The sequence below is a fragment of the Symphodus melops genome (assembly GCF_947650265.1).
Source record: "Symphodus melops genome assembly, chromosome: 3".
NCBI classification, from domain to species: Eukaryota; Metazoa; Chordata; class Actinopteri; order Labriformes; family Labridae; genus Symphodus; species Symphodus melops.
The window spans coordinates 7,681,279-7,700,205 of NC_136693.1; the positions used below are offsets into that span (position 1 = coordinate 7,681,279).

The 18,927-nt window shown below is 42.0% G+C and overlaps 2 protein-coding genes across 4 annotated transcripts in view; one reads left to right on the forward strand and one right to left on the reverse strand.

The window, feature by feature from the left end:
• The first annotated feature begins 89 nt into the window (after window positions 1–89).
• On the forward strand, window positions 90–12,834 carry whamm (WASP homolog associated with actin, golgi membranes and microtubules). Of its 2 annotated transcripts, none has more exons than XR_013778746.1 (11): window positions 90–792; window positions 2,182–2,355; window positions 2,546–2,696; window positions 3,359–3,528; window positions 5,003–5,207; window positions 6,641–6,825; window positions 7,529–7,615; window positions 7,731–7,826; window positions 8,800–9,217; window positions 9,955–10,179; window positions 10,296–10,373. XR_013778746.1 is itself a non-coding variant. In XM_079339320.1 (11 exons), the coding sequence occupies exons 1-11, from the start codon at window positions 196–198 to the stop codon at window positions 11,570–11,572; spliced, it is 2,391 nt and encodes a 796-aa protein (XP_079195446.1). In that variant the 5' UTR covers window positions 90–195; the 3' UTR covers window positions 11,573–12,834. The 2 variants fall into 2 exon arrangements, 1 of the variants encoding a protein (XP_079195446.1); XM_079339320.1 differs by lacking the exon at window positions 9,955–10,179 and adding an exon at window positions 11,408–12,834 and having other exon boundaries at window positions 10,296–10,438.
• Window positions 12,835–15,212: 2,378 nt separating this feature from the next.
• The window catches only part of homer2 (homer scaffold protein 2), a 31,205-nt gene continuing 27,490 nt past the window's right edge, over window positions 15,213–18,927 (reverse strand). For both annotated transcript variants that reach the window (XM_079339325.1, XM_079339324.1), the window contains 2 exons: window positions 18,545–18,625; window positions 15,213–17,010 (listed from right to left, as the gene is read on the reverse strand). In XM_079339325.1, coding sequence (XP_079195451.1) covers window positions 16,822–17,010; window positions 18,545–18,625 — 270 coding nt within the window. In that variant the 3' untranslated portion in view covers window positions 15,213–16,821. The remainder of the gene's footprint in view (window positions 17,011–18,544; window positions 18,626–18,927) is intronic.

Sequence of the window (18,927 nt, forward strand, 5' to 3'; positions counted from 1 at the left end):
CTATGTAGTTCTGTCGAGATGATTTTATCCTTACAGAAACACTTACTTAAGTTTGTGTTTAACCTCTATGTTGCATGAAGGATTGTTCCGGATCTGTGTGATGTGCCTGAAGGAAGCATACGTCATACAAATGGCGGACGTTGTAAACAGAGCAGGTATCTTTTCGTAAGGCCAAAGTGAAATATCACTTTTAAGATGAATAACGTCGAGTGTGAGCGGCTAGACAGTCTGGAGGGCTGGGTGGCAGTAAAAAGCAACATATTTGAAGAACCGGAGACATTTAAGCTCGGCTTTATCGTCCAGTGGAGTGTCATCGAGTGTAAGTTTGCTGTCACTTGTCACAACCGGACATTACAACGTCAGAAACGAAAAACCGAGGTAACAAAGGTAAGCGAGGGAACCGAGTCAGACACGCAGGTCAGCTGGGCCGGACTCTTCTCCGTGAGCGACCTCAAACATATCCATCAACATTTTACATGCGTGGCAGACACCTTAGTGGCCTGCTTCCCAGATCTGTCTGAGTTCGAAGAGGGCAACATTTGGGACTTGCTCTTCCTGACTCGGAGGTCTGGTGGTCCCGAGGACGAGGACGAGAGGGACTTTGACACGACGTGTCGAAAGCTCGAGAAATACTTCAGCACGGCCATAGACATCTGCGGGCGAACAATTGTCCTCGATACTTTGTTCACGCAGGACGAGCGGGATGTGGAGGAGTACTTTGAAAATCTCCAGGAGTTCAAGAGGAAGAGCATGCAGGAGGAGATGGCACGAGCCAAGGGTCACCTGAGACAGGTGAGGGCTCTGACAGATGTAGCCACGTGCTCACATCTGGATCATACAAAATGTATACACAATGTGTTGCCATTTTATTAGATAGCCTACATCTCCTCATCAATACTGCCTGAAGATAATACAGTTCAGTTTATTATTCAGCTGTTTCAGAGTATTGATACCTGATAACACGAGGCTTCTTTTAGCTGTGATAGTCATCCTGCAGAGGTGTCACAGAAAGATGCTTATCTGTTATATAAGGTGCAGACATGTTATTACATTGTAATGTTGATATGAGACATATCTATAATACAACATTAACATTTTGTCTTTTCTCCATATCAGTAAGGACAGACTTAAACACCTAAAACAAACAAACATAATATGAGCGTCATCACAGGGTTTCAGAGAGTATTTTTAACTTTGATGTTGCACTTAAATGACCTGCTGTACATTGAAACCAAAAGTAAGCTTTGACATCATAAATAGACTGGTCATGTTTTCCTGCAGCTGCTCCTCATGCACCCAAATCAAAAAGTGGAAGCAGTCTTAATCCGACAGAAGAAGAACATGGGTGAGGCTTTAGTACATGTTTGGAAACCTCCGTAACCTAAAACACAACCCTCCTTGAATGTTACCCTGAAGGATTAGCACCACACAGTGTTACAAGTCTGAATGTGACTCAGCAAACTTTAACACCCCCAGTGATTCAATCAAAGCTTTGATGTTGCAACACCTCTGTGATTGGCTGAAGTGTGTACAGAAATGTAACTTGACATTTGCTTGTTGTTACACAATAAATAAAGTGCCTTTAGAATATAATAAAGCTGAAAACTTCATGTTGGGAGATCAGGGAGATGAGACTCAGTAACATCTCGTCAACATCATGAGATACACTTATCTCCATTTCAAATGAGCATGGCATGAAAGAAAATACACAGAAGAGTTATTCATTATAGTATTCGTTGATAATGTTTCCCCTTTTATTCATTCAATCAGGATACATTTAAAAAGATGGACTGGGGACGACTGCAGGGTTTTTTTTATTTAACAAGAGAAAATAAATTATAGTTACAATCACAGTCGACTTCTTGCTCTTAACTGTATTGATTCGTTCTTGTATGTATCCACTGACCCAGGTGAAAACAGGTCAGTGAAGTGGTTTATCAGTTTTATAACTTCAACCCTTGTTCAGAAATAGTTGCCAACCTGCTGACTGATGATTTTTAAATCTCTCGTCTCTTTCAGAAGCTCTCTCGCTTCTGAGAGTTATATTGTTAAAGACAACTAACACAGTCTGTCATGGATTTTTTTTACAGTTTGAGGAAAAACATTTCTATAAGGTGAGATGTTGTGTAGAGTAAAGCCTGTGAGCTCATGGTGTGGTGTTTATGTCCTCCGTATTTCCAGCTGCTGCAGGGTCATGGGAACGCTGATGGGATGGTTGCGCTCCTCAGCATCTATGACGAAGAGGACGAGGTCTACCAGGACCTGGTCACTGTGGCCACCACCTTCTTCCAGTATCTGTTACAGCCTTTCAGAGACATGAGAGAGCTGGCCTGTCTCTACAAGATGGAGATCATTGTAAGTTAATCACTACAGACTTCTAACTAGCTCCATTTGATGAAGAGTACAGACTAGACCTGCTCTTGTCTTCTTCTTTTTTTAAATACCCTCATTCAACGTTGATGATGATTGGCCCCCATATGACCAAAAACAGAATTCCAATTAGTATAATGTTGTCCACTTTTTTCTTTCTGGGTTCTCTTTGCAGAAGTCTTTGGAGTTTGAGGACTTGGGCCCGAAGAGAATTTCCGCTCTGGAGAAGGAGGCGGAGGAGTGGAAAAACAAAGCCAAGGATGCAGTCGCCTCAATCCAGGACATCACTGTCACCTACTTTGCACAGACTTCAAAGGCCCTGGCTGGTATACGTTTGTGTTTTTAATTTCTCTGTTTGTGTGTGGATGCATTCATTAGTGACTATAATGTGTTATTCATCAGCACTCCCATATTAATGAAGAGATAACGAGTTCACACCAAACACACACTTTCACATGTATCTAAATGGACATTGAAGTGTCAAGAACCTCTTCATATACGTACATTAACAAACAATAATGTTCCAGATTCTGTGGGAAGAATAAATTATCAAAGCAAGCATTTAAAATAGTGCCGTGAGCAGAACAAATGAGGGAATGAAGGAGGATACTACTGCTTTCTTCCTCAACTTGATTTGATTAATATATTATTACTTGGCAGCTTTATGCATCTGATTAGCATCCCAACAATTTTTTAGAAATACACCAGCTCCACAGCCACAGTGTATATGACATGTATGTGCTCAAAGTTACAACACATGCCTTTTCTCTGACAGTTTGATCAAAGGAGCTGGTTAGGAAATGTAAAAATAAACGTGGGAAAAAATGACACCCCCAACAGTATTTTTAGTGTCTGTTGTTCTTAAAATTCTCCCTCTGATCAAAACTTTGAATTAAACCAGTATGTTCCTCTTTTTAATTTTTTTATTTATTTTTTTTACTGATTAGTTCGATGTAGAGACCTAACACACTCTTATGTGTACGCTCAGGTATGTCAAAGCAGATGGAGGAGGATAAATGTCGCTTCGGAGCTGCTGCCTGGAAGTCTGCAGCTCCCCGACTGGAGAAACTACGCTTCCTATTGGCCAAAGAAACTCTGCAGCACATGAGAACCACCGAGATGTGCCTGAACCGCAAGAAGGACGGCATCAGAGAAAGGGTGTGTGCCTTTGGTGAAAAAAGAAAACACAGCTTTTCCAGTGGTTCTGTCATTAGTCAGCACTCTTCCTAACAGTCTTTTGGACTCCCTTGTAAGCCTTGAGCTGCCATTCAGATCTCTGTTTCTTAGTGCTTAGGCCAACACTGCTTTTGTAGAGATGTGACATGGTGCCCACTTGCTCTATTTTATCTTTCACTTGATATTCCAGTCTGATCTCAATCTCTGGCTGCTATAGTCCTTTGATCTATTTATGAAGCGTCTCTAAAAACACAGAGAATTCCCTCGATACACCCCCCCAAAAAACCTGCATTCATGAATAAACGAGTGAGTCTGTGTGTGTGAACATACAAGACACATCTCAGCTGTATGCATATCTGTGAATACCGATGTCAGGATCACAGTATTTTGGAGAAAGCTGCAGCGGAGAACTTGCTTCTTTAAGGAGTCCTGCTGTGAGTCTGAGCTGTTTGGAGGACAGCAGAGAACACTTTCACCTGCATGTGGTTACATTATTCATACTATTAAGCTCTTTAAAAACCAGGTATCAGGATGCTGTGAGTATTTACATCTGTGAAATCTACAGGAGTCCCTACGCAGAAAGCTGTGTGTGTGTGTGTGTGTGTGTGTGTGTGTGTGTGTATGTATATAATGGATCAGTAAGCTCCGCAGGATCATGTGGCGGAGACTCTGTTGAGTGGAACACCGTGCCTGAAGAGAACACAGCTTGAGTCCTCTTCATTTAATGCGTCTGCATATATTTAAAGTTTTTATGGTGTGTATATTATCAAAAAAGAAAACAACAATTCACTCTGTGTCATATCCAGGCAGTGTGAGCAGTGTTTCGCTTTGACACAACTGACGGCGTTTAAGGACGTTCATAAGCTTTGAATGCGTCCGCTCCTTCTCTACTTATTATTCACTCCTGACGTTAACGTTGTGACCTTGCAGGTACCTTTTGGTTTCAGCTGATTTCATCACAACATGAAAAAACAAAAACAACAAGCAGACATAAAATCTGGAGAAATGTTCTCCATCACAGACTCTTAAATTGGTTCTAGTGTTCAGTTTGTTTGTTTTTTTCCACCAGGATAATCTGGTTTAGTTCAGATTAAGAAAAAAAAAAAAAAATCCTCGTTTTCAAGGTGTCTCCCAAAACTTGAATTCACATCAGCTGTCAAAAAGTGCCAAAAATCCAACCCAAGAGGCAAAAGACATGTAATGAAAAGAGAAAAATCATGTGGATGAGGTTTCAGTTTGACGTCTGACCTTTAAAGGGGGCAACAGCCTCACCATATGTCTGTGTGGGAAGAATAATGCACCACGCTTTGAGTCTCTGCAGGTTCAGGTAGTATATTGTGTCACAAAAATATTCACTGTTATTTAATTGTTAAAGGTTTAAATGCATGGTACATTCTTATTAGACTGTCATCTGCAAAGCCTTACAAAGGCTCTGTTTGGTTCTCTTGTGTTGCAGATGGGCATCCTGTATGGCAAAGTCAGCAGCCACAAAAACCCTGGCTCTGTGTCTGAGGGCGGCCAGCAGCAGGACACAGTGGACCAGCTGGAGCTGCAGTTCTATGAAACCCAACTAGAACTGTACGACACCAAGTTGGTGATCCTGAAGCACGAGGAGCAGCTGCTGGTGGCTCAGATAGACACTGTGCGGCGGCAGATCAAAGGTAGACGAAACAGGTGTTGAACAGTAGATGTGTACCGCACTGATTGATTAGAAATGCACAGCTTTACATGTTTGAGAAAAGACGCTCATGTCTTCTATACCTACCTACCTACCTACTATACTCCACTATGAAACACTCAAACACTATTCATTACTACATGTATAAAGCACTCTGGATTCATTTCCTTTAAAAATGGGAGAATCTTGATGTATAAAAAAAGCAAAGCTGAGAGAAAAGGTTGTCGAGTCAAGGTTGCCTCACACTGTGAAACTGTAATTGGCATCTAAAGCTATTCACACTGCCATCTGCCTGAACCACGTTTGACTCAGTGCAGTAATATAGTGAATGGCCAAACAAAAAGAGTTAGACTTGAGGTTTAAAAGAGCTTTATTAATATCGCCTTACATAGAGGGTAAAGTTGCCTTATTAGATTAAAATCTATTTCATTGATGCTCATTAATTTGACCCCATTAAAAACATGCAGTATTAGTCATTAGCTTCTTTCACTGTTTGACATACGTTCTTGTTGAAGAAAATGTGAAAACAGAGCTCCTCATGTTGTGGAAGTAAAAGAAGTGAGTGATGTCTTTTACTGTTTATTATAATTGCTTTTATTCCGATAGGACAGTTAAGAGAAACAGGTCATGTTGGGTGTGTGGACTGACGTGAACTCTGCACCATCCCCTCTTTAACAGAAACCTAAGGTGATGTGCAGATGAATTTATGCAACGATTCGTTACTCTTATAGTAGAATCAACACTTTCAGGCTGAAGAAAACCTTCCAGGTCGCACAATGTCTGTGCATTTCTTACAGGCCTTTGTTACTGGATTATGAAGAGCTGTGGTTTCTGTTTGTGTGGTCACTCAGTGTTTTGTGCGCTGGGTTTACTTTAGGGAAACATTTTGCTCATGTACATTTTCCTGTAATTGCTCCTCCTGGGACTTGAGAGATGTTTGCTTCCAAGTGGTGTGTATGTACACACTGTGTGTCTGAGCGTGTGTGTGTGTGTCTCCTCACCTTGGCTGGTTTTAAGTGTATTTTCCCAACTAAAAGACAGAGAGGAGTCTGAAAAGCAAAGGCCTCTGAGTTTTCTTCGGGCCTTTCGAGCTTGAGACAAGGTTCATGATTGTAATGAAATACCCATCATAAGAAAAACACTTTTCCAGGGCCTTTGCTCAGTTTATATGAAGCTGGTCGGCTACAACATTTCTCCTTTAAAACGTTCTGCAAAAAGTACTTCGGGTCTCTTCTGGCAAAAACTGCACTCATGGTAAAAGTACAGAGATGGATTCTAAATCAATATCCCATTCATTTTGCCTTCCCTGCTGAAATACAGAATACAACGTTGTTTTAAGAGTTGAACTAATTGTATGAGCACATTTCAAAGAGACACTGGAGGACTGCTGGTGAACGAGGGGTTTCTGTGTTTCAGAGCTGAAGGAGGAGGTGGTGTACTATGATGTGTGCGAGGATCCCGAGGAGCTGCAGAGCATTCTCCACACAAGTATTCACCCAGCAAACTCTCCTGCTGCCAGTCAGCTCAAAAAGCGGCTGCAGAACCTGGAGACCAAGAGAGGCAGCATCTGTGCCCGGCGAGCTTATCTCCGCAACAAGAAGGTGTGTGACAGTAACACGGACATGAGGAAGGGAGAGTCCTCTTTGTTTTCCTCCTGTGAAACATCAACAGCAACAATTTAATACATCAGTCATTATCCATTTTCCAAGAACAATCTTGATTTGATCGCTCTATATTTGAGGCTTCCAGCTTCATCATGTTAATATAACTAACTCATTATTTTAAATGATTTATAGATGTGAATATGATGAAGCTACTTTTTTTGCTGTAACAAATAAAAAAACAAAACAGGTAAAAGGTGGATTGATAAACAGTTCTGTTCCCTGCAGGTCTCTAATTGTTGGGTTGTTGAAGTAGATTTTACGTTTGTGTTTTATTTTTAGCTGACAGTCTTAGCACAGTTGGTGCAGTTGGCGTGTTTTCCCATTGCTGGCTGCATGCTTATTAGTCTGATTAAAAAGGATTTTATGGCGCTGAACAAAGTGTGAGAAGTCTCCTGAGAATTAGCGAATCAGCCCCAGTAATCTAAAGAGATAAAGTATCACATGCGTGAGTTTTTAACAATGCAGTAAAAACAAAACTGGAGTCTGAAAGTTTCAGTTCCCATAAACTGAGGTATTATATTTTACTGGTCTTTTGTTATCTGTGAATGCCTCAGCCTTTAATCATCCACTTATTTCTCATTATGATGTCACTTGAATGTGTTCTCTCAGTCAAATCATTTTCAAGTTTGCGTGTTTGTAGGATCAGTGCATGGAGGCCCATGAGCAGAAGCAGCTGCCCGCCAAGCAGAGCTCCATCCTCTACAGCCAACATCATCAAGTCACACTGGTATGTCAACCCCGCAACCAGACCACCCTTAAAGATCACCCCCCCCACACACACACACATACACACACCTTATTCTGGATTCTTGTCCTCTGAACGTTTCTCCCTTTGTCTGCAGAAGAGGCAGAAGAGGAAAGAGGAGGAGGAGAGGAGGAAACACTGGGTGGACCAGGAGCGAGAGAAGACTCTGAGCAGATTACGATCCTTCAGAGAGGTCAGCTCCTCGCACTCTCTCTGCTCTACGTCCTTCTGCAGCCTGTGTTTCTATACCACACACACACACATGCATCGAGTGATGTGCATCACAGTTTTGCGCTGGCTGGACGGGTGGCAGCGAGAGTAACTAGCACCGTAATGACCGACCAGCCACTGCACCATGTGAAACAATCATTAAAATGTTCTCCTGTTCCTCCTCCTTATCATCATCATCATCATCATCATCATCTGCTCATTAATTGGTCAGCTTTCACTGTTTATCAAACTGAACAAAAAACCCGGATTACTTCAGTGGCCTCCATTTTTGCAGCCGTTAACACCGCTCTGAGATTTAGTTGTCGTTCTTTAGTGCATGCAGATTAGTTCAGGAACATGATCACATACAGTATCAGATACAAGTCACATTTAAAAGGTATCAAGAAACAGCCCAACAAAAGTTCATGTATCACTATCTGAGGAAAAAAAAAGAGGTGTGTAAAATGATGTGAAAGTGAACCTCACCATTAACTGTATGATATCTATGTAGATTTAAAGGTGCAACCGGATTCAATTGACCAATAGTTTGCAGCCAGCTAATGGACACTAAGAAGTAAGGAAGTAATGTATGACCTAAACTCTGTAACTGACTGACAAACAGCAGGTTTGTTCATCGTCACAGTGGATGCTCTTTAGTAACTGTTTTATAAAGCGATCCATTTTATGGTTTGTCTCTGTTTTCTATATATATAATATGTTTTCCATTTATATTAAAATATCTCCTACACCAATAGAAGAGGAGGATTTATGTGTGTGTGTGTGTGTGTGTGTTTATTTTTTACCCATGCTCTCTGTCACATCAGTTTAATCTCAGCTCGCTGTGGGACCTTTCTGAAACAAAGGAATTAGATTAGACTGGCGTGTGGGCGTCCTCTCTCACAACATCAGACCAGATAAAGTCTTTGTTTCTAAAAGCATCCTTCTTTTTTTTTCAGAAGCGTCAGGGCCAGTTCATCCTGAAGACTCCGCAGTCCCGGATGTCTCCTACAGAAGTCTCCTGTCCCTCACAGCCGCTGTCAATCATCAGCATCGGCCCCTCTGAGGGACCCTCCTCTGTCTGCCCAGCACCCAAGAAACGCAATAAAATACCCAAAAATCAGCAGCCCAAAGACATCCCTGTCCAAATCTTCTCTGCACCGCCACCTTCCACGACAACCTGTCCTACTGCACATCCTCCTCCGCCTCCTCCTCCCCCTCCCCCACCACCACCTCCCCCTCCCCTTCCTCCACTACTGCCACCTGCAGTTTCTCCTCCTGTCCGGGCCTCACCTTCCTCTGAGGACACTCCGATGCCTCTAAGTGAAAGAGAGGACCCCCCTTTCCCAGCCAAGAACACGCTCAAACAAAACATAGGTGAGTATTAAAATACACTTGGAATAATTCAGTGTGTGATGTGTCTGTAATAACCCGACATCAAACTGTTGGAGAACATTTTGATATTTATTTATTGAAGAAAAACACTTTGGATGGAGCTGTTTGAGAGAATTTGTCTCTACTGCAGGCAAGGTCGTGTTTGTTTGTTTCAGAGAAGTGTGTGTGTGTGTGTGTGTGTGTGTGTGTGTGTGTGTGTGTGTGTGTGTGTGTGTGTGTGTGTGTGTGTGTGTGTGTGTGTGTGTGTGTGTGTGTGTGTGTGTGTGTGTGTGTGTGTGTGTGTGTGTGTGTGTGTGTGTGTGTGTGTGTGTGTGTGTGTGTGTGTGTGTGTGTGTGTGTGTGTGTGTGTGTGTGTGTGTGTGTGTGTGTGTGTGTGTGTGTGTGTGTGTGTGTGTGTGTGTGTGTGTGTGTGTGTGTGTGTGTGTGTGTGTGTGTGTGTGTGTGTGTGTGTGTGTGTGTGTGTGTGTGTGTGTGTGTGTGTGTGTGTGTGTGTGTGTGTGTGTGTGTGTGTGTGTGTGTGTGTGTGTGTGTGTGTGTGTGTGTGTGTGTGTGTGTGTGTGTGTGTGTGTGTGTGTGTGTGTGTGTGTGTGTGTGTGTGTGTGTGTGTGTGTGTGTGTGTGTGTGTGTGTGTGTGTGTGTGTGTGTGTGTGTGTGTGTGTGTGTGTGTGTGTGTGTGTGTGTGTGTGTGTGTGTGTGTGTGTGCGCGTGTGCGTACACAGTGTTCTGTCCCGAATTCCCAACTTCCCCGTGAGGCCACAGGATGCATCTTGCATCAGTTACAGGCCTGCTGATGCTCCTACTCAGCTCCAGGGAGTCAGAAACATCCAACAGAGGTTCAAAAAAAAGAAAGAAAAAAAAAAAAAGCATTTATTTTGTGAAACAGAAGTCATTGAAGAGAAAGACATTTTTAAAATGTTCTGAAATTGTGCACCAACGGAAACCTGGTAGAGAGAACTTTCTTTTGAAACATTTCAGATTTGTTATCGGCAGTGGAAATCGAAACAGTGCTGTCCTAACTGCATCATTCTGTCTCTCTTCCTTTATTGTCATGTCACCGTAGGAACGATGGATGAAGTGTTGGCGTCGTTGCAGCGCGGACAGATCCAGCTTCGAAAGGTCCCGACTCCCAGCATGGCGCCCCTTGTTGAGGATGCCAGGAGTTCTCTGATGTCTGCCATTAGACTGGGTGTCCCGCTGAAGAAGGTGAGATGTTCAACAGCGTGCTGAGGCACAAAGTTTGACTGATCAGTCAAATAAAAAAAACATGGAGCATCACTGTTTAGGTCAAGCTGATGAAGTAAGAGAGAATTTACAGACTGAATGACTCATGTTATGTTTTAGTATTGTCCTTGGATTTTTAATCATGAACAAAAGTAGAACGCATGAATCCGCCTTTTTCCTAATGCAGGAGGAGAGTTTGATTCTAAAGTCATCAGGATCAAATGTGGTCTCTCAAGAATGCAGATGGTTTTTGGAGGTGAAGAGGATTTTGTGACGATACATTCAGACCTTTTCACTGAGTTCATTATGATTTTAAAAAAGCAGAATTGATGAATATAAGACAAAAAAAAGTAGTTTTCCAGTAAAATTAGCTGAAGTCCATGCTTACACTGTGAATTACAATTACTACAAAAAACAGCCAAGTCGGAGGCTTTGACAACACCTTCCCATTATTCAAAAACAAACTAAAGCTAGTGGTAGCTTTCTATGACGATTAGTCAGCCTGCAGAATACCAGGAAAATGTCATTCATCAATCAGTCCCTTTTATAATTGTGCTTGTCATTTCTTGTTTAAAGGCAGCTTTAAAGAAACACAGAGATCCACCCAAAGATCCAAAGCTTTTGATTTTATCATTATGAGTTTGTGCTCATTCATACCTGAAACAGCACCCAGGTTTCATCAGGCCATGAAGGTCACAGGAGTGTAGTATATTAATACATGCATAGAAAAGAACCTGGACTTGTTTATCACCCGGCTCAATGTCATCACTAACGGTAACCCTGTCATAGATCAGAGCTTTTGTTATGTTGTCAGTTACATTTGTGGTGCGAGGATGAGTCAATGTGTCAACGTACCGTGAAAAAAACAAAACACTGAGCACATCTCCAGTACATGCAGCCTTTGTAAAACCTGCAGGAAAATGTGTGATGATGAGTCTTGTCGTGTTGCAGGTGGTTCCTTCACGTGCAGAAGTCCCTAACAGTGGAGGCACTGAGCTGGAACGCAGCATCAGAGCTGCCATGATGAGGATGAAGAAGGTGGCAGCCGACTCTGATGAGGAGGAGGAGGAGGACAGAAGAGACGACGACACACAGAGTGCAGACTGGGACAGCTGAGAGTGCACAAACACACACACACACACACACTTACACCAATGAAGCTGTTCTCTTAGATTACCCCTGCTGTGTTTTTTTCCCTTAGTTCTAAGCTCCAGTTTATGTCACTGCCAAATTTCATCAAAAACTTTCTCCTTTAAGAGGATGGGATTTCACCTCTTCTTGCAAAATTGCAGTTTGTTGAGGTAGTTTGATCATAATTATTTTCGCCTTTTCTTCAGAACAGCACTCACAATTTGTAATCCATCTAAAAGTGCTCAAATTAGTTTCTCTTGTGCAGTTGGTTTTGCAGAAATCCCAAACTGAGTAAATGGAGCTTTGTGCTTCAGCTTTCATTTAGAGGAAAAGCCGAGCACTCGTGCTGTAGCACAAAGTGTGTAAATGACTGTGTTTCTCCCAACTCTTCATCTGAAAGCCTTTAGTGAGCCTGTCACACAGCAGGGGAAGCCTGAGCTGCAGGCAGAGACGACTGCAGTACAACACTACACTGTCGCTAACGCTCATTGTCCTGCAATGCCGAGTCTCAACCTCAGCTGACGTCTTTTATTTCGAATGTAGTCAACTCTGAGCAAATGTATTTGTAACCTGATTTTTCTCCCCCCACAAGGGCTATAGTAGTTTCTGTAGCGTATTGCATAACAAAGGAACATTGATGTCCAGAGGTGCAGCAGTGTTAATTATTCACAGCCTACATGTCTGAAGTCTGCGTCATTGTTTGTTACAGGCTGTTTGATGCACCACTCTATCTCTGTGTTCAGTTTATATGGGAGATGTGGGAATGTGTTAGGCTTAATGTAGCAGGATTGTATAAATAGTTCCTCCCTTATGATGCCATATCAAATCAAGTCAAAATACAGAAAGCTAGTTTTGCTTCTCTTATAACCAGTACCTTCTTTTAAACCCAGAATGACTTGTTACTGTAAGCCGCTTGCTTTCTAAGCATGGTTGAAACTTCAGCACAGCTGGCTGACGTGTAGGGAACATTTGTGCACTTATTTCCTTTAAACCTGTGACACAGAGCACTGAACTTACCTGAAGCCTGACAACGAAATACTAGGATGTAATATGTACAGATGAACTATACTGTAAGGTGAACAGCATTAAAGGTTTGCAGTAAAGCATATGAATTGCTACAATGCGTCATACAGCAAAGGAAGGTAACCCGGTGTGTTGCAGATGAGCTGATGAGTATGGAGGTTCGACACACAAAGTTGTACTGCTGTGTTTTAAAACAAAATAAAATACATTTGATTGTAATCTTGGATTGTTGGTGAGTTGTCTTCAATTCTTTCGTGCTGTTCTCTGATTCTTGCAGGTTAGCTGGGCGTTAATGAAATGAGGATGTGACCCTCATGAAGGTGTCTTATCATCAACCTGTGCCGCTGGACCCCGGTGTTTGTGTATTTGTAGCCCACATGACGATGAGTCATATTGTAACGGGCGTCGCTCCCGCACATCTCTCTCCTGCAGTGAAAGATCACGCGTCCCCAGCCAGCAGTGATCCAGTTTATTCAGCTCTGTGTACTCAGCGATCAGCCGCAATCAGAGGTAGCTGTGGCAGCTCTTCAACATCACAGTGTGTGCACCACGGCCATCGCTGTGCGGCGTGCTCGTCGTTTATCAGTATCATTCAGGTGGAAGAAGGGTCATGCACATTGAAAGAGACACGCTGGGTATTTAGACAAACCCGCAGTTGAGCGTCAACATGAAATTCCGCAGCCCGTTACTATGGCAACAGGAAGTCTCGATGTTAGTGGCCTGCAGTACCATGTCTCTCTCTCTCTCTCTCTCTCTCTCTCTCTCAGACACATGTAGAGAGAGCAGCATAGTCTCTTAATGATGTTTCACCCACTCATCACCAGCCACACAATGAGCCTTACCTAGAGAAATGCTTCCATTCAAACAGATGTGAAATACTTCAAATTTTCTTAATATTAATACATTTTACACTTTCTTCATCTAGTAAGTTTATTATTTGTTCTATAAAAATACTGAAAAAAACTAAGCAGATTGGAGGCCTACAGCAAGAAACTTTTAAAGACAAAAGGCCAAAATACTTAAACAACGCGACATTTGACCAGAAGTAATGTGTGATATTCAAGGCAGCTTGTCGATAGAGAGGACAGTGTTTAAACATTAAAGTCAGCATGCTAACACTGACAGACCGTCACTTTGCTTTTGAGAGAGACTGGCTTCAACTCAGTTTATCACAAGAACATTGAATGTTTTCTGATAAATGAAGACCACTGACAATAAGTAAAATCTGTTGAAAAGGTGTCAACATAAAAAAATCTACCAACACTGCCGTCCTCAGTGTGACTTTAAAAAAAGGGACAAAATAGAGATGTAATATTTAGTTTGAAACATGTTCATACATGTAAAGAAAAGTTATTAAACTGTCTGTTCAAATTATTAATTAAAAACTGTTTAAAAATCCTGATCAATATAACACTGACAGAGAATGTCTTTACATTATCCTGTTCAAGCTGAAACAAAAAAAATATTACATTTACTATTATTCAGTTTCTAAAATAACTCAAAATGATTCAGATTATTGTCAGTTTATGTACTTAATATAAAACAGCTACTTTCCAAACGCAGTAAAGTCAATCAATTAGGCTTGACATACTGCTGCTTTTCTTATGTTTTACATTTGTTCGAATCTAATTTCTAGTAGGACTTTTCCTCATGTGTTAAAGTTAGGGGTATCTTTATCTACTGTATATATGTGTGTGTGTGTGTGTGTGTGTGTGGTCATTGATGTCATAAAGAACAGATTAACAGAATTAATTAGTAATGAAAATTATAATTAGCTGCAGCCTGTTTCCATTTACTGAGTAATTGGTCAATCCTCAGATCATTCCAGTTCTATATTGCAGCTCATTCTGGGTGTTGATTGGTTTTCAGATGTACCTCCAAACAGCTGATCTCTCTGAAGGCGATAAAGAAGGTCCAAGACTCTGTGCAGATCGAAAAGTCTCTATGGCTGAGGCAGCTGACTATTTAAAAATATTTATTAGAAGTTTGGACTGAACCGGTCATCCTGATAGTCAATCATACATACACGTTTAGAAAAAAAAATCTAAGAATTGAGTGGGATTAAGTTGCCTGGCAACATGTCTGATCCACCCCTGCAGTTATTTCTTTGGCACCGTGAGGATGTCGAACTTGTTTTTCATTCCACAAACAAGCTCATATTTGTCTTCATTTGTTCTGACCCCAGAGAAACTGATGTGTCACTGACTGTGATTAAATCCCACCTCTTTTCTTTACTGTATGTGTCTCTGTTCCGATTACAGTTATATTTAGTGCTATGTAAATCAACATCGAAAAAAAAAGACGTGCGGTGGCGGAGCTTGTGTGCTGGAGCTTCGACAGGATGCAGCTCTGGCATTCTAGGTTCATTGCAAATCCTTCATCGAGCTTCTCATCCAGGAAAAAAAAAAAAAGGCCACAAGACTTCCTCAGTGTCAGCAGATTTTTTTTGAGCTCCAACATTTAAGTTTTCTACACAAAAACCCACACTGCTGATTTGTGACGATAGGTGGGGATTAGCAAAACCTCCCCTCTCCTCTCTGAGGACCTTCTGCCAACATGTGGCCACCCACTCCATGCTTGAATGAAGACACTTACTCAGCAGTATAATTAAACTAAATTTTAACAATTGTCAGTTCTATTGTACAATATTGAACAGGAGTCACAAAAGTGCACAAGAGGCATTGGTTCAAAAGGAAGGATCATACGTTGTGTTATCAGGTTCAGGTGACTTATGAACAGAAGGGCTAAACAGAGAGAGAAGAAACGAGTCAGTTCGTAGATATCTCCATGTTAACAAGATTAAAACAGTGATGAAAAAATATACTTATAACATCATATAACCAAGAAAATATTGCCACTACCAAATGAGCCTGTGATCTTAAATGTACCATGATTAAAGATGGATTTCCCAAAAGCAGCATCACATCATTCTGCAAACACAACCCCTGAATTCTGACAGTTTGGTATTTTTTTTATATATGTATATATATTATTGTACATTTATAGAGACATAAGGGTTAAGGTCGATTAACTTGGTTTGTTCTAGAAACACTAACGGCAGAGAGGCACCAAAATAAATAAATATGTAAAACAAAAAATAAGAATCTGACAGGTCAGCAGTGAAAAAGGCCCATGCCGTCTTTTCAGTGAAGTACACTTTCACATTGTTCACCTGTTGAGCAGCACCAAGTCCCCTCAACCCAAAAATAACCACCACCATAACAAGAACCGCTGTGTAAGGAAGCGCAGAAACAACCTTGGACTCGCATCTTTCTTCTACAAATGGACAACAATACTATTGCACACAAAGTCTCTTGAACACTACACAAGGCAAAGTCAATTCCTGTCATTAGTTTTGGATGTTTTCTGATGGAAAGCTCCTGTGATGAGGGTTTTCCTTTTTAATGCAATTATAATCAAAAAAAAAGGTTTTTGCAGTTAATTACTCCTTCGGGTGTTTCCAGTGAACACCTGCATCACATGCATGAACCACATCTGTATCCTCAGGGTGGCCTCTGCTGCACCTCGATGCATGAGTGGTGTTCTCACAAAAATCAAGTTATTCTTATGGTGATGGTCATCACTTGGCCAGTTCTCCTTGCCAGGTGGGTTTAGACTCACCTGGAGGCACTTTGTGTCACGGCCGGTTGTCATGTATGTGCATATAATCTAATGAATACAAACTGTCTCCTAACACACCTGAGATAGACGGGAGGCAACAGAGAGGACAGTCAGTAGAAAGATTTTAAATTCTCTTTGGGGGCCACAAGGATTAACACCGATTATTACTCGAGCATTGTCTTTGTGTGTTATTCATTTGAGCCCTTTAAGTCCCCTCCACTACTCTAAAATCAGACTGCCCATAGAGATGGACAGAAGCTAAGAACCCACCACCAGCTTTTGAAAGCTATTCCCCGCCCGCCCCAAAGAAACAGATCAGTAAGCTCAAAGCGTGACTCTTGATAAAGTTTCAGAATGCCAGTGCACAACAAAATAGAGCCATTTATTTGGTGGAGCAGTCTGGCCTTCCTTCTGCAAGTATCTCCCTCTCCCTCTCACACGGTAGTGTTTATTAGAAGCCAAAGCTGATAGTTTCTGAGTGGGCATCACCTGGGGGGAGTGGGTGCCACATAGTTTCTGCCCTGAAGACAAACTGCAGTGAATCATTTCATACCCGACCTCTCGACCCTTTCAACTCAGTGCCACTTTTCTCAGTTATCAACGCCTAGCTTGGAGAGCCCCTGCCTAAACTCATGCAGCTCGTCAATCTTTCCATCCAGGATATCCATGAACTTCTTCAGCTCGCCCTTCATTTGGCCCTGCTTCTGTTGGCTGTCGTTGATGTCAACCTGCAGACCGCCTACCCGCCCTTCCAGCTCGCCGTTCTTCACCTCTGCAGCCTGTAGACAAACACCAGAAGGAACAACATCACACTACAGTGAATGAAGGACACACAGAGAATACTGGAATTTCTTTAGAAGAATTTCAAGCATTTGATGATGTAGTACAGGTTTACTTTTTACTCTTTTTCTTAGCAGAGATGCCCAAAAAAAGAGACAGGGCTGCTTACAGCTTCTGTCAAAAAATTGGATGAAAGCAGTTCAGCTGGCTTTTCAGCATTTCAACCAAAAATGAATCCGAAGCTTAATGTCAAGGAAAATTATGTATGAGGACGGAGCGTAAAGCGAGAGTTTCAGACTAGTAGGCAACATGAGTGCCACGTTAATGCTGATACCGTTGAAGGGAGGAGTTTAAAATAGGAGTGCTAAATGAGTGTTGCGTCTACATGGCTGTATCCTGCAGCTGACTCCTAAAACCTGATATCTGATCGCCACATGGGCTGTCGTCTTTAAATAGAGGCAAGCAATGACCCAAAACACAGAGGAAGAGTATGTGGATTCAGCTTCAGAAAGCACAGGATACATTTATATCTGAATGAATGGGGGTTGCTTTTTTTTTTTTTTTTTTCATTTATGGCCTGGTAGATAGACAGAGGTATTCAAACCTCTTTGTCTATGCCCCTCCTCAGTTTGAATAGCTGGTTAGATAAACTCCTGGGTCAGTCGGTTCAGTTCACTCCGTCATTCATCCAGCAGGCTGTTGCAGAAACAAACCAGGCAGTTCAACTTTGTGAAGCACGAGAACTTCAGGCATGCCACTGTTGGTTTTACTCTCCTCCCTGCCCCGCTTGAAAGGCAGCACATGCATGACAGCTGGGATGATAGAATCCTGCTCTGAGTCAGTCTCAACAGGCCGACATGAGCGTCACTATCAATGCAGCTCATGTCAGACTTGGCACTTTGGGGCAAAGAGTCGGTTACAGAGCCTGGCACTTCTGGTTTTACAGAGTCTGATATTTCTCAATAATGCCTGGAAGAACAGGTGCTCCTTGTTCGCGGACAGACGGCTGTGAATCTCTTTTGTGCTAGGGTTTCTGGAAACACGCCCAACCTCCTCTCACAGACGTGACCCACACAACGACAGAAATGTTATAAAACAGTCATTAAAGCTCTCAGCAGGGGTTTTCTCACTTATCAAATCTGTGCTGCTCCTAAGCTAATGACAGAGCAGCTCTTTTATTCCTCAGATGAGCAGAAGGAAACCTTTTCAAAAAGGTGATAATCCACTCCGCATTGTACCAGGGATGGACTTACAGTATATTAATAGATCCCGCAACCACAATGTGCGTGATAGGAATGTTGTGTCACCAGCCTTCAGGCACAACGCTGAAAAGGAACTCTTATTTTCTATACGTCTGTCTGAAAGTGTTGCTCCTGCCTCGCAGCATGAAGCGTTACCTCGCTGTGACAGCCATCTCATCCTCACGCGTGCTTCAAGGCTTTACAGCTCTCTGCCCTGCTTTTATACTCAACTGTGATTCACATCTGAGACAAAGGAGGGAGTTTGTGGGATTTCTGGGTACTTTGAACATACCTGCAGTTTTGCGGTGATGCACTCGCACTCTGCCATGAGCTGAGGGATTATCTCTGCCTGCTTCCTCAGATTCTCCAGCTCCTGAGAGGTATGAAAGCAAAAACAACAAAAAATAAAACAAACAGATAATCAAACACCAACAAACTATGTCAGGCTGAAAGAGATGTTCCGGTTGTTGTTTTTCTTTCCCATTACAGATTCAGATACCTGAACTTTTGTACAAAAAAAAAAAAAGTTTAATACTGAGTCACAACTCAAATCGAGAGCAAAAAAGAATATACATAACAGCTCTCTATACTGTTCAAAACTGGAGCCTCGTTTATTCTACACATCATCTGGTTGATTTTTGGACTTACAGTGTGAAACTCTGCCAAAACCCACTG

What these genes read in the sequence shown, in the direction of transcription:
- whamm (XM_079339320.1), top strand. Translation starts at nt 196, where the DNA reads ATGAATAACGTCGAGTGTGAGCGGCTAGACAGTCTGGAGGGCTGGGTG. An exon ending in CCAAGGGTCACCTGAGACAG is followed by an intron (nt 793 to 2,181) that starts GTGAGGGCTCTG and finishes CCGTATTTCCAG; the next exon opens with CTGCTGCAGGGTCATGGGAA. An exon ending in TGTGCGGCGGCAGATCAAAG is followed by an intron (nt 5,208 to 6,640) that starts GTAGACGAAACA and finishes TCTGTGTTTCAG; the next exon opens with AGCTGAAGGAGGAGGTGGTG.